Genomic DNA, 26,058 nt, shown 5'->3' with positions numbered 1-26,058 from the left:
AATATACTTATTACTTTTATCTTGTCTTTTAATTATGACGTTTGTTTTGACATGTGGGTAAATCGTAATTTACATTCATAAAAACAATGGACGGAACATTATTTGACGAGGATGAATCGGAAAACGAAGTCACATTCAAAGCAAATTCGGAATATGCCAAGAAATACAACGTATTACGACGAAAGGAAGAATTACTAAAATGTGAGGTTAAAACATAAGTGATCTAAGTTCACATTCTGCTATGAATATACCCACCAAGTTAAAATTGTTGCTGCTCTATTTGATGTTCTAGTACTAACTCGTATGTTTTAATTTATACTTTGACCTATAATATAGAAAATCACAATTTTATTCCTACCCATCTGTTTTCAGTGAAAAATAAATATGGAGAGCAAGCACTCCCTGACGAAGATTCCAGCAGTTCTGATGATGAACCCGTCGATGTCACCCTCACAGACGAGTTTGAGAAGGACTTCTTTAAGACGTTATCATGCTTGAAAAACAAAGATCCGCGAATTTATGATAAAAATGTCAAGTTTTTTGGAGAAGACGTTTCTAAAGATCCAAAACAGCAAGTTAAAGAAAAACCCATTACCATTCGTGACTATAACCGAAAATTGATTCTAGAAAATAATGGAATTGTTAGTGAAGACGAAGGTGAGTTCATGATTAAAATTTTTGTGTATCATTTTATTGATTTATTATAGCCTATTACAGACCGACATGCACCTTCCGGCAAACAAATTATACAATTGTTTGAAAAATGGTAACTATTTGCGCATACATTTTTTTGTACAACATTTTCTACTCAGCTGAGTTTATAATCCACACAATAGGAAATATTTGAGGGAATGTAGGTCACCACTGACGTCAACCACACTATACATAACACTAGTATTAATCTTTAAATGGGACCCCACCTCATATCAAAGATGGTATGATTTATAAACTAACGTAAGTTGCCAGACATATATGATATGAGCAGGAACTCTAAATTGTCATATGCAATTTGAAGTGTCTGTTGAAGTAAAGTTGGCCATAGGCCATACTTAACAGACTTGAAGTTGAATGTTGTTTCATCAGTAGGTTACTTAAAGTTATTTACCAAATATAATAATATTATATTTCACTTTTTTAAAATAAGAATCACAAGTCCCAAGATTAAACCTAGACCGATGCCGTGGGTTCTTTGACGACCTTCTTGTCCACCGAGCTGCAAAAGACTTGCAAAATGCGCGAAAAGCAAATATGTATAGGTATAAATTAAACCAAACTAAACAAAAGGCTTTTCGATAAACGTTTCCACTTGCCAATACAATCTGGGATATTATGTATGATGTCATCGGTGTATTTGCTTTAGACACATCAGTGTGTATGTTCCCTGTTGAATACATGGAAAGGCTGTGATAATTGAGTTGTTCTGTTTAATTTTAGTACTAGCTGAAGTACCTGGCTTCACACAGGGTTGCTTCATTGATCGATATACATTTATCTTACATACCAAAACAATAATAATTACATTCATCTATATTTATTTTCTATATAAATAATTCTGACTAACAAGTCATGAAATTAAAACAGAACATGAAATTAAAATCGAATTAAAAATAGTATTATAGCGCCTGTACACATGCATGAAATTACTGTCGGCAATTGTGGTTATTTTAAACTGTCATGACAATAACTGTTTACACGTAAAAGTGCTGACTGTCTCTCCAATCTCATTCTTCAAGAGTAAGCGAGTGCGATGTTGTCATTTAATACCTGCATTAGAGTGATTGGGGCGAACATGCCGGTAAAAAAACGAACTACTCATTTTGAGCTCCGATTTTCAATACAACCTGTCAGCTATCTATTAGTATAAAATGATAACCTCGCTTCTCACTTACTCTTGAAGAATGAGATTGGAGAGACAGTCAGCACTTTTATGTGTAAACAGTTATTGTCATGACAGTTTAAAATAAGCACAGTTGCCGACAGTCATTCCATGCATGTGTGCAGGCGCTATTATGCAAACTCTTGATTTGTCCTACAAATTCATATTTGGAATTGGCAGGAAAAGTAATCTGAACAAATTGTTTTGTTTTTTGTTTTTTGTTTGTAGATGTCAGTTTGGGCCATGTTTGGGCCAAGTAGGAAATCAAACAAACATATTTTGAATGTTATAATACTATAGATTATTTCTTCTAATACTCATTTCATTTGAGTAATAATTAATAAATTCTCATAGTTGAATGATTTTTTTACAAGCTTTAAATACGTATTTGCTATCAAGCCTTTTCCATTATGCTAATAATTAAGACTTGAGATTAAGAAAGGAGTCTTCGTCACTGTGATACATTCCAATAATAATGGTAAATCAGCACTTTAATAATACCACTGATTTTTCTATCTTGATTGTGTTGCGATGTACAGTTTTCATACCTTGTCTAATTGGACATGGACACAAAATTGCATTGCATGCTAGATTTTTTTATACTTAGGCTCCATCTAGTTGAGAAGGTTGTCTTCAATGTGTTTGGACAAAACTTAAGTACATCAATATTTGATTTTACAACATATCTTTTTAGAAAATGGAGAAGACGCAAACTATGAGAGACCGGCTTCTCCGTCATATGTCCAAGAACAATCGATACTTAAGAAGTCAATATCAAAAGCGTTAAAAGACGAAGACGGTGACGCTGGTGATGACAAACTCGGAGGGCTCTTTAGTAAAAAGAAGAAAACTAAAATACAGGAGGTACATATAACTCTTTGGGGGTGATGAGGTGGAGGAGAGAGAAGGTCGGGGCTTGGAGGTTGTGATTGGAGAGTTTATTTATCGTTACAAGAATAAGTGAATACAATAATAAAGATAACAGCGTGAAGTTATAATCGCAGGTATGGATGTACTGGTGAGATCGATGTGATCGAGAGATTGATTATATTAATGAACTGAGACTTGACTCGAGTCGAATGATGGTTGACTATGTCGAGCGAAGGACTCGTGACGATAATACTGCGTCGGGTGCCAGACTTGAGTGAGTGAGGATTCATGGATTGTCCTTCTTATTTATACTAATGCAGTCCATATATCACAAGAGACATTGTCGCAATTATCAAATCATAACAGACCGTACTGATCTAGTTATGATTGAGGAAATGTTGACAATCATTATCACTCAATCGTTTTGTTTTGACAATAAAACATTCATATTAGAGTATGTCACTCATGTAATGCTGAGTGGTATGATTGCTACAACTCAAATGCAATTCTATTGTTCTCGAGCAGCGTCAACAAAGCCATTTTATGTTCCATGCAACATAATGAAACCCATTAAATATTTCCTGGTTAAATACCTTGAAAGTTACATTTACCATAAAACAACTAACTGCATATTGCATAAATGCTAACTATTTGAGGTATGAGATGATTATCATGCACAGAAAATTATTTAGAACCGGTGACACTTGGATTTAAAGGTGTGTAACATTGACAAGATGTTTTTAACAATTTTCATAATTGACTGGATATTTTCTCGGTTATATCGAGGTTATACTGTACTGTCAATGGAGAGCTCTTTGGAGTTGGATGGTTTTGCCAAATTTTCTTTGTCTTCTGTAATTATGAATAGTGAATACTTGGTGAAGTTAAAATAGTGTCCCCTATTAATCGCAATTAAGCTACCGCCATTTGGATTTCAATGGGTGTGTATAAATAATGTTCTCTGAAAAAATATTCTTCTCAAAACAATAATGGGTATTTTTTTATAAATATTGCATCCAGTAGCAGATAATCAGATTTCAATTTGATTCAGTTGAGAGTCCATTGAAGCCTCACTGACATGTTTTTTATTTCCCCCTTTTAGGAAGACGAAGAGAAGGGTTATCGGGAATGGTTATCGGGACAATCTAATCATCTGGACGATGGCACTGAAGAAAATGATTTGAAACCCTTAAAGGAATACTGGTCTGACCCTAAATTAGGAGAGGATGAAGCATTTCTACGAGACTATTTCTTGAATCAAAGGTAAATAATGGAAACAAAAAACAATGTTATAATATCGTCACTGTTCTGGCAGAAGACACTAATTCGAAAAAATGACATGTTGAGTTAGTTATACCAAAATGTTCCTTATTTCAAACTTTACCGTCTGGAAACCTTCTTAATAAATAAACAGTCTTTATTTTAAAGTCATCCTTTTTACGATTACTTAATAAACTCACATGATAGACCATTTCAAACATTTTAACAACTTCAATGTCAAATTACTCAAAACTAGTATTCTCCAGTTAGTGTGTTCTACCAGAACAGAGACGATATGTACCTACAATTCTTTACAAAGATAACCTAAAATTCTAGTATTATCGTTATCTTATTAATCAGAAGGTTGCAAATTAGTAAGTTTAGTGGGGCCGTTTTGGCTAATTGTTGATCTTATGTAGTATTTCAGATGTCACAATATTGATTAATTATGGTTTCTGACGGTCAATTAACTATCACCAAACATATTTTGTTTTATTGCATTCAATACATAAGCCAAAAATTTATATTAAATATCTTTCTTGCAGATTTAGAGAGAATACGGATGATAGAATTCCTAGTTACGAAGAAATAGTGAACGATCCAGAAGATGAGGACTTTTCTGAAGATGAGAGGCTTGTTGGCCAACAAACCGAATTTGAGCACAAATTTAATTTCAGATTCGAAGAACCTGATCAAGATTTCGTAAGGAATTTGTATTTATTTCTTATTCCGCATTCAATAACAATTTTATGATAACCACTGCTGAATATTCTATTCACGGCATTTAGAAGTATTTAATAGATATCAAATGACATGCCTCTCTAGTTTTAAGTACGGTGGAACCCCGAACTACCGTTCTCGCATAAATCATTTTCCCGCACGGATTGTTCATTTTTGAAAGTCTCGTCAAAAACCCTTAAGAACAATGTTAAATAATCCCGCATTTTCCTCGATCTATCGTCTAAATATTATGGTCCCGTCAGAAATATTATCCCGATCGACCGTTTTTGTTGAATATTTTTCATTTCGCTTTCGTAGAATTGTTTATTTTACATACTACAGACCTTTCAGTCAGGTTCAGACAGATCGGTCGGCGCTCAGGCTTGCCTCGCATCTCGTATCACGAATTTTTATAATTCGCAACTAAAATACCCCCCATGAAGATAACTAGAACTCTAGCTGAGAAACTGAAAATAATTCAAAACATCAAGAAAACCAGGAGAAAAACGAGCTTATTAGTATTTTTTATATATCCTGCATTTATCATTTTCTTCTTAGGGTCCCTTGAAAACCGTAGAATCGGGGTTTCACTGTACCTATAATACCAACATAATCATAACCTTTGTTTTGAAGCATTTATCTTCAAACTTGATATTAATTACGGTTATATTATAGATAAAAAGGTACCCACGTACTTTAGAACATTCTTTGAGGCGGAAGGATGACAAGCGTTCGCATAAGAGAGCCGAAGTGAAAGAGAGGAAAGCTGATGAGAAGAGACGTAAAAAAGAAGAAATCAGCCAACTTAAAGCTTTGAAACTGAAAGAAATACAGGAAAAGATTGTCAAATTGAAAGAAATCACCGGCAACGAGCAGCTTGCATTCAATGTAAGTATTTTCATTAAGTTTTGTATTATTTCTAAATTTTATGCTGTCATACTTTTAAAAATTGCTTCACTTAGATGAGATGGTTATATAAATCTCCTTCCAATTGGAGATACAATATAATAAATAAACATCTATAAAAATGTGGTTAACTTTAAATAAATGTTCTTACGTAAAGCAAAAATTTGCAAAATATAATTTTTTTATAGGATGAAGATATCGAAGGGGACTTTGATCCGGATGCTTACGATCGTAGGATGAAGGAATTGTTTGATGCAGAATATTACGGGGATGCAGCTGACAACAAGAAGCCTGAGTTTCCTCAATTGGACGAAGAGCTGGAAATCGGTGATTATATTTATTATTTACTAAATCACAACATAATTATAGTACATAATATGTATGTTATTTGTCAAATTATTATCTAGATTTTTGGAAGAATCATATTTTATTATGTATCAACCTGTTTCTTATAATAAATTAGTATATGTATCTCAGCAGGTCTATTCACTTTAGCACGTTTGCATTATTTTCATTGGTCCAAATTAACACAGAAGGGATTCGATAAACAAAACAGTTATCGGCGGTTATCTCTAATTCATAATACGGCGAAAATTTAGGTTGGTAGACAGATAAAGCCGAACCAGCAGCGTCTAGTCGGTAATGAGAAGAACACAAGAATTTTGTATTGACACGTCAGACATATCAACATTATACGGACCTAATAGTTTGAGCAAGTGGCTGATATCCATTTCTCGTAAAAACAAAATCTGTTAATACATACCTTCACTCTGTGGAAGCCCATATGATCCTATTAGGATCAGACATGGTCGAGGCACAGAAAGTAGGCGAAGCTAACATGTTTATTGTTTAAATATGGTACTTTTATATCATGTTTATTAATATTTTTTTTAGATAATTGGGAAACTTGGGGTGATGAGAACCCTCAACACGTAGACCTGCATTGTGAAGATGAAGATTTTAATGTGAGTTATGAGATTTTATAAATCATTATTCAGCTTTCAGCACCAAAAAAATTTATGAGACAAAGTAAAAATTGTATAGATTGATTGATTCTATTTGAAAAACACTGATCTAATCAAGTCTTGAAAAAAAAACCAATTATAAGTCCGAGTGAGAAAGCATTAGACACGCTTATATCTCCGCAACATGCGTTAGAGTAAGATAGAATTTCTTCTGCTGAATTAAATGTTTTGTGTACACATCGCCGGTAAATATTGATTTGGATGAATAGGATGCGTACTACGTGTTGCTGAAATTTATTGTTTTTGTGTTCAATATAAAGTTAGAGGTAATTATTTTTAGTTAATTTAGTAGAAAATAAATATGGTTAACTATGTTGTGTTTAAATTTGGTAGCCGTACTAAGAAGCAACATGATGGTATAACCTTTCATAGTTAAGTTAATAATAATAAAATTGAGGTTCTACTGTGCGTTATACGCAAGAAACACAGCTTCATGTTGCCGAACAATACTCACTCTCTTTATATTATTACTCTGAGGATCTAATTAATAATGATGGTTGATCGGATAAAAAACTTCTTCTAAAACTAATGCAAGGTGTTTTCAGCTGAGTGCAGCTCTGATAATTAAATCACAGAGCACACAAAATGTGAAATCTGCTACAAATGAACCTGCGATGCAAAATGGCATAGTAACCTTATTGTCAGTTTCACTTTTATGTATCGATAGGTTAGTACACAAATAATGTTTGCCCACTTATTACCATCATATAACATAATGCTGTAAAATTTTTTACATACAAATAGGTTTCAAGAGAGGATACATTGTCCCATTCAAATACATTGTACATCCATTTTACTTGCGATTCATAAAACATAGACAACTGGCCATTCGACACAATATAATATTATGTACATTAACTTCTCACTATAGAAGAAGAATTTTGTTTAACGTCTTCGGTAATTTCCTCACTTTTTAGATGGATTGTGACTACAAACCGAGTACATCAAAGAAGTCAATAGTAGAGGAGGCAAAAGACGAGCCTCTCGATGGTAAGCGAAAGCGCAAGAGGAAGAAGAACAAATTGGCGGATGCTTTAGCGCAACAAAAGCCCATTTTTGACCCTTCAAAAACTGACAAAACGTTTTCTCAATACTTGGACGAGTATTATAAATTGGATTGTGAGGATGTGATTGGTGACATGCCCTTCAGATTTAAGTACCGGGAGGTACCTGCGCTTGATTATGGCTTGACCACAGCTGAGGTAAATAATATAAACCATGAAGAGTTATTTTTTTTTTTCGACCATGCTATGAGCTTGCACTATTAAATTTAGTCTAAGAGTAAGATACATTTCATATTATTTTTTAACAATTTTTTTTTACAATGTCCAATCCTAATAAGGTCATATGGGCCTCCACAGGGTGGAGGTTTGTATTAACAGATTTTGTTTTTACGAGAAATGGATGTCAGCCACATGCTCAACCTATTAGGTCCATACTCTGACTCATACACAAATTGAAAAACAATATGTGTACTTGCCAGACCCAGGATTCGAACCTGGGACCCACGACGCTATAGGCCGATGCTAAATGCGTGCGGCCATCGTGGAAGTTTCTTATTTCTAGATTTTTATTTTTTTCTAAGTTTCTAATTTTAATGTGTCAATAAGTTTTCCCTGCAATGCAACTGAAGATTGATATATTATTATGTTAACAATCTATACCGATTCTCAAACCTCTGCTTCATTTCTAGTATTACAAAGATCCCATAAATTCTTTCTATTATTATATTTTTTCCTACTAGTTATTTACAGTTTAAAACTGTCTCTTTGTAATCTTTCAGATTTTGATGGCCGACGATGATGAATTGAACAGATGGTATCCATTGAAGAAGACATTCCAGTATCGGCCAGATCATAAACAGATAAACGACCAAAGAGTACTGGAAAGGAAAGCCAGGAATCTTCAATTGAAGATGAAAATTTTACCCAGTTTGTTTAGGAAACAGGAAGAGTACGTTGAATGCATTTTATTAATTATTTTTCAACTCCCATTGAGTCAATTCTTTTTTCAGTGATTCATATTCTTGAACTCATATTTTGTTACCTAAGTGTAGAATGTTATCACCGTATAGACCTCCAAGAACTCATGACATTTACCAGTCTCCGTACTTCTTTTAGCTGGACCAGATTATATTTCTTTCAGAAATTATTATGTATTCATTTTCTTTGGAAATTTCACTCTTTAACACAATAAGAACATCTTATTTTTGACGTGTTACAACGTTTGCTGTATTTAAATCTTAATAATATAATGTATTTTATTTTCAGAGATGACGAGTCAACTCCTGTTCCGTTGACAAATGGTGAAGAATCAACAACTTCTAAAAAGAAACGAAAGAGAAAGAAGAAGAAAAATAATCAACAGGCTGAAATGGAAGTCATCGAGACTGTTAAAATTGATCAGACAGATAAAAAACAAAAGAAGAAAAATAAAAATAAAAACCCTGAAACGTCTGACATTCTGTCTATTGACCCGACTGTCACAAAAGAATCTAATGCAGTTGACAGTAATGAAGTGTTAAATAAGAAAAATAAAAAGAAGAAACGCTCACTTGAATGTGGTACAGAAATTGAAAAGCCAGTTGATAATAATATTGAATCTGAAATCAGTCACAAAAAACGTAAAAGGAAGTTGGATGAAGAGCAGACTTTGATTCCTGAAAATGATGCACAGCCACCCAAAAAGAAGAAAAATAAACATTTGAATGATGTCGTTGACCCCAGCACTGTCGTAAATGAAAAAAGACACGGTAAAAAGAAACATAAAGGATTCAATAAAAACAAAAGCCATTCTTCCGATAAAAATGCATCCAAAAGTGACCCTATGAGTAATCTTACTAATGAGAGACTTCAGGCATATGGACTAAATCCTAAAAAGTACAGAAACTTTATGAAGTTTAAAAAATTCTAATTTTTTATGTTGTGACGATATTTTCCTATGCCGGCTCTATGAAATTGTACTATGTCCACAAAATAATTAAAAGTAATGTTTATTACACGGATTATTTTAATTTGTACGATTTTTGCAATATAATTTGAGATAATTCTGCAATAAAATATTATGTTTATTTACACATTATATATTTGATTTTTTTTACTGTCAATCCGTAATTATCCAATATGTAATAATTAATATACAGAATTTCAAACACATCATTATCTAATTCTATTTTATTTGTAAGGATTAAGTTACTCTTTCAAATTGTCATCTTTCCACATATGTGTAGTTTCGGCCTCTCTTCACTAGCCATGGTCTTAAGCCATCCGCACACGCAGAAAGTAAAATCTGATGAACTGGTTGGTGATGGAACTCATAAACTGGCCAGCCATATCTGCACCGGTTTAAAATAACATCTGATGGCCAGTGCCCATGCGACGACGAAAGTGACCAGGACGTCCTACATTTACTCCTCGATTTTCCAATTTTTAGCAAGGAGCCGCACAACCTGAACTTTTTATTACAGATGGCAGATGCGGATATTCGAGACCTTCCTGAGACCAAGGCAAACGAGGCTGGAAAAGATGCACTTTTTAATTTCTGTATTGATGTAATAAAAAGAATCAAAATAATAAACGGTGACATGTAATGATGATTCATGCCTTTCAGATCCAGTGATTGCAGTCATATAAGTTAGGATAAGTATATGCTCAGAATATCAGTCCTATGCGACATTACTTTTAATATGAGAAAAACGGCTATAAATCGCAGTTCTCAGTTCACAATGAATATGACGAAATATTCATCAGAATCACCATCGCATTGTGCTACAAAGAATTTTCCAGGGTTTTTGCAAGATGGTTTCCTAGGCCCTGGCCGAATTCAAATTAGCATTACCCGATGCATGGTTTTCAATAAGGCATATTTCTCAACCGGCACAAGTTTCATTTAACTAGCATCAAGTAAAGTAGTTTGCGTGCCAAAGTCCGCGAGGTATCCATAAAGGCATATAGAAAAAAAAGACGAACATTGCATACCAAACTTCGTCAGTCAGTAGTATTTGTTTTAAAATCCAATTCAACCCTGCCTAATCCAAGCCATAATAGATACAGTAAATGGATTAACCAAATTTACGTACCTACCACAGTGTGAAGAACACTGCTATCGACGTTTTCTGATCAAATTTAAGTCTTCTTATTGTGCCATCCCCTAGCGGAGGTCGGCCACCATCAAGGCGATCTTATCTTTGTCGTCTGCTACCCGGAACAGTTCGGTGGAGCTGCAGTCGTACCAATCACGGAGGTTCTTAAGTCACAAAATGCGGCACCGTCCTCTGCTACGCTTCCCATTGATCTTTCCTTGAATGACAAGTTGGGGAATGCTGTATTTTTGTCCTCTCGTAATGTGGCCGAGGTATTGTAGTTTCCTGGTTTTGATACTACGTAGAACTTCTCGGTCCTTCCCCATTCGATTGAGAACTTCAACATTTGTCACCCGGTCAGTCCAAGGAATTTTGAGGATGCATCTATACAGCCACATCTCGAAAGCTTCAAGTCTCCGTGACATCTCTTGGTTTAGCGTCCATACTTCCATACCATAGAAAAGAATTGAGAGCACATAACAACGTACCATACGCAGTCTCAGACCTAGGTTAAGATCTCGATTGCTAAGGAGGCGTCTCATTTTGAGAAAGGCGCTCCTTGCGGTCTCAATTCTAGTTTTTATTTCCTGAGACTGGTCCCATTTCTCATTGACCCATGTACCTAAATATTTATAATGGGTCACACGTTCGATTGGTTCGCTGTTAATGACAAAATTTGTGTTGGTGTCTGGTGTCGCTGTTTTTGATACTAGTAATAGTTTTGTTTTCTTGAGGTTCATTTTTAAGCCATAAGAATTACTGACCTCATTAACCTTTTCTACCAGTTGATGTAAACTCTTTAAACTATCAGCAATCAGCACAGTATCATCGGCATATCGTATATTGTTAATATGTTTGCCATTAACCATAATACCCACCGATTCACCTTGTAAGGCTTCCTTGAAAATAGCTTCCGAGTACATGTTAAATAGCAAAGGTGACAATATACACCCCTGTCTTACACCGCGACGAATTTTTACCTCTCCACTGATTTCGTTTTCAATCTTAATATTCGCTGTTTGATTCCAATATAAGTCAGCTATCAGTTGAATGTCTCTTGCATCGATGCCTTTCTCCTGTAAGAGTTCGAGAAGTTTAGGATGCCTAACAGTATCAAATGCTTTCTCGTAATCGATGAAACACATATAAACATCAACATTCACATCTAGGCATCTTTGCACCAGAACATTCAAGCTGTAAAGTGCTTCGCGAGTGCTCAAACCACTTCTGAAGCCAAATTGTGTGTCATCCATGTCTTCTTCGCATTTATATACAGGTTATTATAATACAGGTGTACGCTCCAACTGCCGACAAAGATGACGATGTTATAGAAGAATTCTATCAACAGATAAATGAAATTCTAAAATCGACGAAAGATAATAAAGTTACCTTAATTATAGGAGATTTCAACGCAAAGATTGGTAAAGGTAAAAGTGGAGAGTTAGTAGGAGAATTTGGTCTAGGACAAAGAAATGATCGAGGAGAAAGATTACTACGATTTTGCCAGGAACAGTGTATGGTTGTTTGTAACACATTATTTAAACTTCCAGCAAGGCGATTGTATACTTGGAATACCCAAATTTAAGTAGGTAAGTAATATTTTAATTTGAGATAATCTTGAACATACATAATTTGAAAACATCTGCACACTGGCGCGAATCCAGCGGTTACGGGTTCAAGTCCCGTCGGGTATCGTATTTTTTCTAGTGCGTATTTGAAGGAGATGTTTTAAAATGATCAATATATTATAGAATGATACATTCTATAATCTTGTGTCTTATTCGTTGAATAGAAAAAATAGTTTATTAAATTTGACATATCTATTAGTATTGTCCAAAAATAATTTTTAAACATAGGTTAAGTAGGCAGTGGCGTACTCAGGATTTAATATTGGGGGGAGCCCAAGGAGAAGAATGTAGATTAGTCCCATAGGCTCTTTTTCTTCACAGCCTAATTTCTTGTTTATCAGTCTTTTGTCTATTGCACTCGGTGTACCTACACCATGGTCCCCACATTCTGAAACGGGCCCTCAGGCTAGGATATTTGGCGCCCCCCCTACCTACCGCTAAGATTAATGGCAGTGTGAAACACTACATTAACGTTTTTCAAATTGTGTTTTAGTTTAAATTAAGGGTACTTATACCAACAGTGAATTATTGGCGATTTTTAATACATCTACTTTAATAATGGAGCTATCGAGTATCGATACATAATAATCAAAAAATATATTGCACAATTATATAATTGAAAATGTTCATGGCCATGAAGTATAATAGCGACTTTTTTACTATTAAAGCTAATTTATGATGTGTGTTTATCTCACTTATCTGGTCAACCCGACATTAGCCTTCTCCAGCCATGACCTACAGACCACTCCGGAATTCGGGTGGACACCGAGAATTTTTTGACGGTTCCGTTAGGGATTGGGTTTCTAAAAAACCCAATATTAGTGTTACGAAATTTTTGTGTTAGAAATTAAAATCTAAGAATTTTTTCTAAATAGGGTGCTGGAGAATTACAAATCATTTTTTTGCCGTGTTTTTATTTGTCTAAGCCCAAAGGTATAGTTTATTGGGTTTCAATTTCAATGTTTAAAATCATTCTGATATTTTTCATGTTTGGGGGGTGCCAGGGCCACTTGTCCCCCCCCCTGGGTGCGCCACTGTAAGTAGGTACATATTTAAAAATTGTGGCCCACCACTGCTTTGAACTATAATAGGCGTTCATCTCTCTACCATTTTTAGTTATACAAGGTAATCATAATCGATGTCCTCAATGATTGCGTTGATTTATTAAGTAATACGGTGAATTCATTTACAAAATCCTTTTCGAATTTTCTATTGTATCTGAATCTATAGGTACTTAATTGATAAATTTCTTTCCATGCAATGATTCTGACAGTTAAAAAAACACATTAAAAATTTTGAACTTTGACCAGAATTCTCTCACCTCGCAATAGTTTCTTATTTATGTACTTACCTACCTAATCAAAAAATGATTCATTCCATCCAAGGCCCCAAACATTATTTTGGATCCTAGTACATTCAATTAAATAATGTGGGTATATTGTATTTAAGTGAATGGTGACTCAGGTAAATGATCGACTCAAATTTACATAAATTGTATTTATAAAAAAATAATTTGACGTTAATTTACCTAGGTACCTACCAAAAGAAAATTGGTGGGTATTAGATTTTTCCTGTACAAAGTCCGCTAATCAGACATGGACACGTTTCTTCACAGCCATTGTAGGTATATTATTTCTTCACAATATTTTAATAAAAAGAGAATGCAGTGCCCGATTTACCATGGGCTCAAAGCCCAGGGCTCCATGAGCCCGAAAAATAACATCACATACATACAAACTATGTTCGCGCTTACATAATAGGTACAAGTTAATTTTCCTGAATCTTCTCATATGAAAAGAAATAGGTATCCTAAAAAACTATCGCGTTTTAATATATCTTTACATTGAATTCTATTACCATTTCTTCAAGTGAATGTGAACGCGAATTTTCGCAAATGAATCTAATTATTACCACAATAAGAGCTTCGTTGAAGACCAAAACAGTTTCGGCACTTTGTTCATCAAACTCGTGGGATCACCTTTGACACTTTTCGATCCTTTTAACATTTAAATAATATATAATATGACTATATTAGGGGGGGGGGGCTCAATCGGTGCTGCAAGTATGGCCTCGTAATTACGACCATAGATAATATACATTACGACTGGTTAAATTCGCCTCTGCCTAGCTGCGATCTAAAAATAGCGGCAATCGGAAATCCGAATGATGGCACTACTTCCTTGTGGGTAGGCATGTAGTACAATGTACATATTATTATAATACACATCGCTATCACATTGATACTTTCGTTTCGTTTTTGTTGAAATCAGAGAAAAACGTGGCTACGGAAATGTACCAAATGCGAATGACGGATTGAAACATACATTCTATCGGTTACAAAAAGTTTAATAAAAAAAGAAATTTAATGACACATTAACATGTCATTAAACATGAAAAGTACTTATTTAAATGATATTATTATCATTTATACACAGGGCCAGCTGCCGTAGATAGGGCGGACCAGGCGACGGCCCGGAGCATGGCCCCCACATTCTAAAGCGGGCCCCCAGGCCAGGACGCTTGGCGGCCCCCCTACCTATCGCTAAGGTTAAGGCTAGTGTGATGTTCTACAGTAGTATTCCCTAAATAGTATTAAACGGAATCTCAGGGTTTCACAACGTAAAATTAAGGCCATACCGTATATTTTTAGTGGTTTTATGTACTTATATTTAAATAAAATCACTTGAATCATGCAGACATAGGCATATAATATTTCAAAAATAGTTTTATTCGTGAGCAAACACTTTAAAATAATTATAAAATTTGATATACATATTGTGAATTATCAATTTATTATAATTATATCACATCAAATCCCATCATACAGCCAAATAGTTTAAAATGTTGAAGTAAAATAGTGTCGCAGACGACTTTTTTTACTATTGACGCAAATCTTATCTTTATCTCACTTAACTGATCGACCGACCACACCGGGCCCTACCTAAGCCCGGTCCCCCAGGCTTGAGCCCTGTCAGCCACGGCTCGGAGTGTTCAGAAGGCGTCAAAATTTCTAATACTTTGAAGAAATAATAAATTTGCATTTCACTGGATCTGGGAAGAATACATAACACACTCTCAGTACCTACATTATTCCACAGTTAAATATTAATCACATGTCATCTATTCACATCAACGTATTTTGTAAAATTGAATATTTTTCGGGGAATTACAGAGGCGAAGCCCCAAAATTTAATTGCATAAATAAAACATTCTCCAAAATCCATAAAACTGTAACTATCGACTCTAGTCCAGAATCCAGATATCCAATTAATTATTTTTAATCCGGACCGGAATAGCCGCCAGTAAACGGACATTTTATTTTACTATAGGTATTATACCAAGGTTTCTTAACCTTTTTACATTCGCGGACCACAAGGAAATGTTTTACGGACCATCAATGCTGGTCAATAGGTGTAATCATTGCTCATTGGATTAATAGGTAGGTACGATTATGATCAGAGAATAATTAATAATTTATTTAAATGTTCACCCAGCGTGATAGAATCAGTGTCGGTACCTTGTGAAGGTCGAACATGAAGAAATTGGATTATCTTTGTAAGCGAACCCCAAATAAATTGTAGATTTTAGGAAATACGCAGATATAAAATGTCATTTTTTCATGATCACATAAGTTATAAAAGAGTATTATTCTTAGAGCAATAATACTAAAGAGACAGGATATTGTCCAGCTATATGTGGCCGTTTTCTTTGCGTATGTATGACGCACATAACCTCTTACTTATGAAACGTCATACCATCTTGCTTCTCCCTACGGCTATCACATTTAAACGCAACCACATTTTCTAGTAAATTAATAAAAAATATTTACCACACTTTTTATTTTACACAGAAACTATATATCTAGGTATTTATTTCAGCAACCGTACTTGCAGTGTTTGCCCTAACAGCATCCTAATATTTACAGGCTTAACGTCCTAAAACCTAATTCTTTCATTTATATGTTTTCTACATTCCTCTAACGCATATTGCGGAGATTATACGCGTGCAGAAAGCTTTCTCACTTATTGATAGTTTTTGTTCAGGCTTTGGCAGTTTTGTAAATTTATCAAAACGTTGATACGACACTGGTGATTTTAATTGCGTGACTTGTCTCGTTAACCTCTTGCACTCCTTGATATTATTAGGTACTCTATATTCTTGTCGTTTATAAAACATAGTGTGACATCTGCCCCACAGTAGGAAATACTGCACACAAAGAAAAAATGAATATTATGTTTATTCCGTCGCGGTACTTACTTCGTTATAATTTATCCTTTTGGTTCGTTTTCGCTGTGTTCTGGATAACTTCACGACTCATGAACATTCATAATAACTAATCATTATTCATTGCATTTGCTATGTAAATTTAGCTAATATGCATACACATAAATAATTACTATATTTTTTCACAATAACTATCAAAAATATGTGAGTAATTATTATCGTGTTGCCTTTTTTAATAACGCCAAGGTCTAAAATCTAAGTACCTACCTACATACATAACTAAGGTGCCATTAAAATTGTTCGTATTATTTTTGAAAACGTACAAAAAATGGAGGATTTTTGATGAATGATAAAAAAAGGATCTGATGATTGTTGCATCTGACCGCTTTAAAAATTTACATATTAAAACGACGATATTTTAAATAATTAGGTACACGATTTTACCAAGGTCTCGACCAACAATTATAAAAAATATATGATTTAGTAAAAAAAAAAATCACTAATGGGGCAAAGATAATATGACGTCTTAATCACAGAATGAAAAACTAATGCTATACAGCGTACCCACTGTTTTTGCTAGTCTGCAATATCGATATAAAAACATTATATATAATTATCTCCCTGTTATAATAAAAGCTAATTGATTTTAAGATTGGCAGAAAACCCAATATTAAATTTAACTTATTAATACGTAGTCAGTTATTACCAACCGGGTCCGCGGGAACCTGGGTCTAGTTCTAGAAAAGGTTTTCCCAATAAGTATTTACATCTTGTAACCATTTTGATAATAATATGCTAAATGTAAGGTGACTGTGACTCCAAAGCATTAAAAATATGTGGAGGATTTATCAGGACAACACCCATTCACGTGCTACAAGCGGAACTCAGCGTACCTCCACTGAATGTCAGGAGATGGGCACTAGCTACCAAGACATGGATGAAGTGGAAATCTATAATAGATAACCCCATATTGGCAAAGGTAAAACTCCTATACGAGCTCGTTGAAAGCAATACATACTTTGAGAAACGAAAGCTCCCACTACTGGTAGGAATCCGTAAAGCCACAGAAAGTTGGGAGGTATTAAATACAAAATGCCTAGGTATGTATTCGCTGAAGAGGCCAGTTGGTACCTACGACCTCAGCTCTGTTATCAAACTAGATGTCAAAGGAATAGACAAACCAACACGGAGCATAGTATCCGATAAAGCAAATAATGCTCGTCGAAAAATGCTGATAGAGAGGTACGCAGGATGGATCCACCTTTATGCAGATAGGTCCAAAGATGAGAATAGAGCAGGAGCAGCTCTTGTGATACCAGAAGTAAGTATAAACAAGAGCTGGAAGCTAAACCCAGCAATACCAATAATGACGGTGCAGCTCATCGCGATAAACGAAGCAATTAAATACACTTTAAGCGATGATTTCTCGGCGCAATCCGCTGTCATATTAACTCCAAAAGTGCTTTACAACATCTTGCCGCAGCAACTCATGAGCTTAAGTTAATACTGAGGCTAAGAACAGGGCACACAGTGGGCAACAGATTTGATGTCCTCATGGGAAGAAGCGAATCGCAACTCTGCGATGAATGTCATGTTAGAGGACATTGTACATACATATAGCACTACAGTGCTCTAAATATGAACTTCACAGAGTACAGCTGCGAATTGCGGATATCTATGAGAATGTCGACGAATTGACGACGGAAGAGCTAGGTAAAATTGTAAAGTTATTTAACAGAATAGGAGTGAGGACCTGATCGACGGATCCCCTTCTAGAAGAGAAGAGGCGATATGACAGCGAGTCGCAGCGTAGGTCAAAATGGTGCTTTTGTTCTATTTTCAAAGCATGATCCTGGAATACCTTAAACGTTGTAGATAATCTGTTTATATAATTTTGAAGCCTTATTATCCTTTATATTTATTTTAGACATTTGATGACTGCATAAAGTATTTTTATTACATAAAATAGTATTCTTTTAAACCTCTCGCTCTGATGTTTTAGAATATAGTCATATTTCAGTACATAAATGTGCAGTGGTGTTAAGATTTTTTACATTTATTAATTTTTAAAAGCATTTATAAAACCATCAGTATAATTTATATCGACATTATTATAGTGAAATATTTACGATAAAAAATTATATTGATAATCTCTGTGATCCCAAATTTGACAAGAATTAGGCATTTTATTATTCAAAAAATGGGCAATAGTAACACATTTGAAGATAATTTTAAAGATACTCATTATAAGCTATGTCTTTGACCATTCAAGTGTGATAAACATCCTTTGCTTTATAATAATTATTGACCTAAGAATAAGGTAGTGTTTTTTTGAAATACACCATTTCTTATGGCATTCCCCAGTGGTTAAGGAACACTGAGTAGCGTAATGCCTCGGTAATTTATTGTCGCGGCTTAGAGGGTCACCTTTTTTAAGAAGTGTGATGATTTCACCGTTCACCCAGTCCCTTGGGCAGCGCTCTTCTTCCCACACCTTTGTCATCAGATGAAACATAGGGTGCAGGATTGCGCTCAAGCTGTACTTGAGGAATTCAGGATAGATCCCGTCTCCCCCCGGTGCCTTTCCGTTCTTGTTTCACAGCCGATTTTATCTCGGTGTGCCTGGGCGGGCAATCGGAAATGTCGGTCGCTCGGGGAATGTCTAAATGTAAAGCTTCCGCAGATATATCAAAGGGATCCAAAGGGGGTGGGCGGTTCAGCACTCCACAGAAATGATTCTTCCAAATCTTCTTGACGCATTGTGCGTCAGACTCTATTGCTCCACTGGGACCACGAATGGCTCCGGGAGTCAGTGGTCGCCTGCCGCAGACTTCACGGGTGATTCGGAAGAGTTTCCTGGTGTCATTTCTGCTTGCTGCCTCCTCTGCCGCTTCAATTTGCCAGTTCATAAAATTGCGCTTGTCCAACCGCGCGGATCGTTTGACTACCCTGTCTTGGGTCTGGTAGTCAGTCCGGCAGTCCTCGGTTCGGTCGGGGTCTGTCTCCTCGTCTCTCAGGGCTTTCAGCCTGGCTCGTTCACCAATTTCAACCCACGTTTCGTCAGACATCCACTTTGGCTGCTCACTCCTTCTGGTACCAAGGACGGTACGAGCCGACGACACAATCGCACTCTTTATGAGGCTCCAGTACGCGTCTATGAGGTCGGGTTCAGATTTGTGCCGCTCGTAGATACGATTTACACTATCTCGTACAGCAGTTTCGAAGTCGATCCGAATTCTTCGGCGTCGGAGCTTTTCAACGTCAATAATTCGTTCGCGTTTTGGAGGCCTCGCCTGGCGACTGAGTTTTACTCGGATGTTTCCAATGAGTAACTCATGATCACTATGGATATCGGCGCCTCTGTAAGTACGCATGTCGAGAAGTTCCTTTCGGTGCTTCAAGCTGTACAAGAAGTGGTCAATCTGCCTCCTCGTGCGTCCATCAGGAGACGTCCACGTATATTTGTGAATGTCTTTGTGGGGAAAAACAGTGCCTCCGATTGCGAGCTCATTCAGAGTGGCGAATTCTACGAGCCGCTCACCATTATCGTTGGTGTCACCGAGGCCGTGTCGTCCCATCACTGTAGGGGCCAAGCACCGGGTCTGCTCCTACTCTCGCATTATAATCCCCCATTACAATCACGCGGTCTCTTCGGGAGATGGCGGAGACTGCCGCGTGGAGAGAATCGTAAAAAGCATCCTTTATCTGCGCGTCGGCATCCTCAGTGGGGGCGTAGCACTGAAAGACGGTCAAGGAGCTACCAGGCGTCTTGAAGGAGGCACGTATCAGTCTCTCCAAGATTGGTTCCCATTTCAAGAGGCAACGGGCCGCTCTCTTTGATATCAATACTGCCACTCCCTGGCGATGGTATTGCTCCTGACCTGAGTAGACAATAGAGTAACCCTCAATCAACTTTCTCCCGGCTCCTTTCCAGCGCACTTCGCTCAGCCCTAGGATGTCCACACCGTAGGTATGCATGATGCGTGTGGCGTGCAGGTCCTTTTCGGGGGTACGCAGGGTGCGAACATTATATGTCTCAATGCGCATACTCGAGTTGTTAGAGAGGATTACTCTACCCGTTTCATTGTCCATTTCCATGCAAGGTAGTCATTTTACAGAGCCGGTTGTCATCCGAGGCTGCTGTGTAGGTGTTTTGTTAATCTGTTTCGTTTAAGGAGGCAAGGTGATTAGCCCAGCGCTCCCGAGGCCTGAGCCACGAGGGCCCTGAAGGTCGGCTCGACCAGGTTTTTCTGTCGGGGATTTCCTTCCCTTAGCCAGAAGGCCAGTTTTATGGCGCCGGTCACTCGCCCTTTGCCCCCTGCTGTTAGCTACAGCTTACGCTGCATTGCCCGGAGGTCGCCGCGGGGAGGCCAGCAGATGGGACTTGCTGGCAGTTTGGCATTTCCCAACTTTTGCTATGAACACATCTACTGGCGTCAATGTGTCCACTTGGGGCCGACCAGCCGTTGACCACCAAATACCTAAATATAGACATTAAATAATACAGACACCTTTTTAAATAGTCAACAATGTACCTAGGTACTAATACAAAAATGAAAAATATAAATAAACAAGTTTTTACTACTTATATTATATCTATTCATTTTAAAATTAATTTGTTTTTCATGCGACGAGTGTGCTTGTTTATTAGCACAATCAATTTCAATGGTAGTCACTCCAAATTCATCATCGTTCATTCACAAATGGATTCTATCACGGGTCCCACATCCTTAAGCGGGCCCCAAAGCCTGGATCTTTCAACCAGATATTTAAAATATTTAATAACCTTGAAGTAAAGTAGCGCCGCAGGCGACTTTTTACAATTACTAAAATACTCACGACCTGACGGTGCTGAATAACTCTAATGGTCCAGCCACATTCTCTACCAACAATGGGGAATCTCACATTGATGTCACTTTGATATCCAATGGTTCTGCCGGACGCGTCGTGAACTGGACTGTCCATTTGGAAGCGTCAGCAAGCGACCACCGTCTGATCACGTTCGCCTACAGGACCGAGAGGGGCCACGCGTCTCTCGCTCCACTTGTGAGCGAGTCACTGCCGAGGCGTTTCAGGACCAAGGGAACCGACTGGGTACGTTTTGACCGCGAGTTTGCTGAGGGTCTGGACAGGATGGCCTCACGCCCTCCGCCAAAGGACATGCACGCTGCGGCTGAGGACCTCACGAATCTCATTATTGAAAAAGCGGAGGGCACTATCGGAAGGACGACCCCGAGACCGCCGAACCTCGCACCCTGGTGGAAGCCGAGACTGACAAGACTGAGAGACACGATGAGGAGGGCCAGAAGGGCCTTACAAGCAGCGCGAAGATCGCTGGAGGGGCCGCTGCACGCGGACCATCCGCTTGCGGTCACCTACAGGACCACTAGACTCAAGTTCAAAAAGGCAATCAGTAAGGCTAAGAAGGTGCACTGGAGAGAGTTCGTCACTGAAATGGGTGGCAATGATCCGTGGGGCCCCCCCTTCCGCGTGATGAAGCTGGGCTTACGGCCCGGAAAAGTCATGTCGGCGGTACGGCGCCCCGACGGATCGTTCACCAATAGCTCTGAAGAGTCCGCCACAGTCCTGTTGGATGCTCTTATCCCGCAGGACAACGAGTCGCTCGACATTGACAACGACCGATTTCAGCAGCTTCGCGTCTATGCGCTGCTCCCCTTAAACACTCCGCGATCCGCAGCCACTACCATGTCCGAGCTAGGAATCCTGTTTGCCAGCCTCCCGATTGGCAAAGCCCCGGGGCTTGACTGCATAGATAACGCGCTAGCGAGAAGGGCGTGGTCTCTTACCTCACACGAGATCACGCAACTCTACAAAGAATGCATGAGTAGTGGCATATTCCCCGACTGCTGGAAAAAGGGTCATCTCACGGTGATCCCCAAAGCCGGCAGTCGCCCTCCTTGTGACCCGAAAGCGTATAGACCGATTACGCTCCTTCCCGTCTTCGGGAAGATATTGGAAAGATTGATAAACAGCAGGATTGAGTCCCACCTGTCGGAAAACTGTCCAATCTCGCAAAGACAATTTGGGTTTAGACCCGGAAAGTCCACCGAGGATGCGATTCGCTTTGTGATCGATTCTGTGGAGAGCTCTGGCAAGGACCTCGTTGCCGGGATTTTTCTCGACATAGCGGGCGCGTTTGATACTGCGTGGTGGCCCTTGGTTCTGGCAAAGCTTAGGCTGAAACAGATCCCCGGGGACCTCTTTGCCTTAGTTCAAAGCTACTTCAGCAATAGGGAGATAACCTACGACTCCGGCCCCAGCCTGATTCACAGGAGGACCACCATGGGGTGTCCCCAGGGCTCCGTCCTGGGACCCCTTCTGTGGAACATTCTGTTTGACGACGTTCTGTCCCTGCCACTGCCTCCGGGCTGCTCGCTCGTTGCGTACGCCGACGACTTGCTCCTGCTTGTTGGGGCGACCAGCCGACCGGTACTTGAGCGTGCAGCCACGGACGCCTTGGGCAGAATCCTTAATTGGGGGTTGCTGAACAAGCTGACCTTTGCCCCGAGCAAAACGGAAGCTGTCCTCCTCAGGGGTAGTTCTCGGGTCAACATAACTCGACGGCCGCCCACGGTTCGTTTTGGCCAGACCTCAGTGCGTTTCTCCGAAAGGGTTACGTATCTGGGAGTAATTCTTGATGACAAGCTGTCTTTCGTTCACCACGCCAAGACGGCCGTCTCTAAGGCCAATTCGGCCTATCAGAGAATGGCCCGAATGGCGGGCAGCAATTGGGGACTTAAGCCTAGAGCCCTTAAGGTTGCATACGGCGCAATTTTCATGGGAATTGCCGGTTACGCCTCCAGCATTTGGCATTCTCGAGTAAACTCCTTAACTCTCGTGAGACGCGCACTATTAAGCGGGCAGCGACTTGCGCTGATCTCGCTTACCAAAGCCTACCGCACAACTTCTACTGACGCGCTTGCCGTACTCGCGGGGGTGCTACCCCTCGATCTGCACGTCCAAGTCAGAGGATCGATCACCCTCCTCTTGAGGGGGATCAGCACAATACTCGCCGGTGTCCATCTGACACCACCGCAGAGATCCGAGGACGTTCCTTACAGGAAGACTGTAAGTGACATTGTGTACAAGACCGCATTTGCGGCATGGCAGGCGAGGTGGACCGCCTCCCCCAAGGGGCGGCACACTTACCGTTTTTTTCCAGACGTATTCTGCAGGCACCAAACTAGAAGACTCCAACCTTCGCACTGGATTAGCCAGTTCCTCACCGGCCATGGCAACTTCGCCGCCAGACTCCACGAGTTTGGCTTGATAGTAGATGGGCCGGGTTGTACCTGCGGGCATGACCACCAAGATGTTGAACACATCCTCTGGGATTGCCCGCTTATGGAATTCGAACGAGCGGAGCTGTTTGCCAGGGTCCGTCCTCACACGGGCCCAATTGGTCATGGAGATCTGGTAGCAACCGAGGCCAACTTTGCGGCATTTGAGAAATTTGCAGCGTCGTATGGGGAGCGGGATAGTCCCGACTCTTCTGTAGACTCATCCATTTCAATTCGTGACACTCAGTATGCGGGTACACAAAGCGCTTAACGTCAGCGGACAGCAGAGCCAGTCCAAAAACAAACATTTTCTTTCTTAACTTTCTTCTTTCAGCACTACGGTGCATGGTTGCAGCATCAGTCCCGTGCGGCTCCGTCTCGGGACGGAATGAGCACTTAAAATCACTTCTTTCAGACACGTTTAAAGCGTCATAGAAAGCGGCCGTGCATATCCACGGTTGTGCATATATGACGGGTGGTGGTGGGCACTTTAACGTAATTACTAAAATAATGTGAAAAACCAAACCAAAAACTCAGGAAATAGATTTTTGTTTGCTTCAATATATCTGGCGTAGAAATCATTTAAAAGTGAAGACATGGCGTACTTTTTTTTTTTTTTTGTAATTTTGATTTCCAAAGCTCCAATTTTTTTATGAATACCTTCACTTTGTCTTTTTAAATCAGTGAATGCATTAGTGGTCCTTGCATTGATTTATTCACTCTTTTGTTTTTTTTATTTCAACCAAATAGACAAGTTTAACAACAAAATTATCGTTCCTAAACAAATTTGCCTCAAATTTCAAAATTATGATTTGACCCATTTATTTCATTTTTTCACGAGATAGCCAGCGTGCTTCACAATAGTATAGAAGTGAGGTATTATAAAATTAGTCTCCATACTTTCAGACAGGTTTGAAAACAATCTTTTATAGTACTGTTTGTTTGTGTATTTTATAACTAGCGGCCGTTTTATAAACTATGCATTTGAAAACTACAAACTTGTGGCTACATTAATAATTGTGTTAAAGTTTTCGCGCCTCCCTTTGCAACACTCCGCGCCTCCCAGTTTGGATATCGCTGATGTAGGTACTTAGTGGTTTAGCGAGGTTTAAAACAACATTTGAATTCCTACAAAAAAATTGAAATACACCACCTCTAGTCCGTTTGATTCTAGAACAGTATGTATAGTGTAAGTTAGAGGTTAGATATTATTCGGGCGCACGAAGCTAGGGATGCGAATACGAGGGAAAGAATTCATCAAAGAGAATTTCTGTGAACAATTGGAAAAACGGAATTTGGTGTTTCTCGAGTTTTTGTTGGGTAGCACACCTGATTGTATTTCTGACTAAGAAATAGTTCCCACATATAACTAAATAAGTACATATTTTATTCTAAAATATCAATATTATGTGTACCTATAACCATGAAAAATTCACTTTGCATAAAAAAGCTCATCACCTGAATTCTGTAAGTACGGATATTTTTGGTCGAAAGAACTCATGGTAGGGGAAGAAAGGTTTTCTCTAAAGAGTCTAAAGGAATAGAAACCCCCACCTCGGTAGTGGATATAGGTAAGTACTAAGTTTATTGCTTTCAATTTTTTATTAATAATAAATTAATAATAAAATAATAAATTATAATGGCATTCTTGCTCTGAGTAACAGATATTTTTTTGATTGGTTGGTTGATCAATAAATAACACGTTAACGATGGCCAATGTGTCACAAGCCCTTTTCACAGCAAAAGCACAGCACCAATACATTAACTTGCATAATGTCGGTAAATTATTTTATTACACAAAATATAAATACTGCTGTTTTTTATGTTTGGCAAGATTCAAATCAATTCAGCAGCATGGCATTGAATATATTTAATGCGTTTTGAAATGTCTTTCACGCATTCCATATAAAATGCATTAGGCTTTGGTTCGTAGTTATCACAGTATTGTGAAAGCGGAATGGATAGGTATGGAATGTTTTGTATCTGAAAGCAGCGCTCGAAATGTACCGGATCGCAGCTCCTGTTCAAGAAATCCAAGTTAGTATAAAAATAATAAAACTTCTCCTTCAGGTAAGTGAATTTTCAACATAGGTACCTACATACATTATAAAAAGCAGACAAAATTCAAAATAATCAAAATACATTTTTTATAGATAATAAAAAGAGT

At 38.2% G+C, this 26,058-nt stretch overlaps 1 protein-coding gene across 1 annotated transcript; it reads left to right on the top strand.

The window, feature by feature from the left end:
- Positions 1-12: 12 nt before the first annotated feature.
- LOC147074528 (protein KRI1 homolog) lies at positions 13-9,738 on the top strand. The gene is made up of 11 exons (XM_085943764.1): positions 13-201; positions 373-657; positions 2,571-2,740; positions 3,849-4,009; positions 4,552-4,708; positions 5,402-5,614; positions 5,821-5,959; positions 6,527-6,597; positions 7,575-7,859; positions 8,441-8,610; positions 8,928-9,738. Exons 1-11 carry the CDS (start codon positions 87-89, stop codon positions 9,568-9,570), a joined length of 2,409 nt encoding a protein of 802 aa, XP_085799890.1. The 5' UTR covers positions 13-86; the 3' UTR covers positions 9,571-9,738.
- The last annotated feature ends 16,320 nt before the right edge of the window (positions 9,739-26,058 follow it).

The sequence above is a fragment of the Rhyacophila brunnea genome, unplaced genomic scaffold, assembly GCF_057557595.1.
Source record: "Rhyacophila brunnea isolate RB1 unplaced genomic scaffold, BYU_Rbru_1.0 scaffold_16, whole genome shotgun sequence".
NCBI lineage: Eukaryota > Metazoa > Arthropoda > Insecta > Trichoptera > Rhyacophilidae > Rhyacophila > Rhyacophila brunnea.
This window is presented reverse-complemented; position numbering and strand designations above follow the sequence as displayed.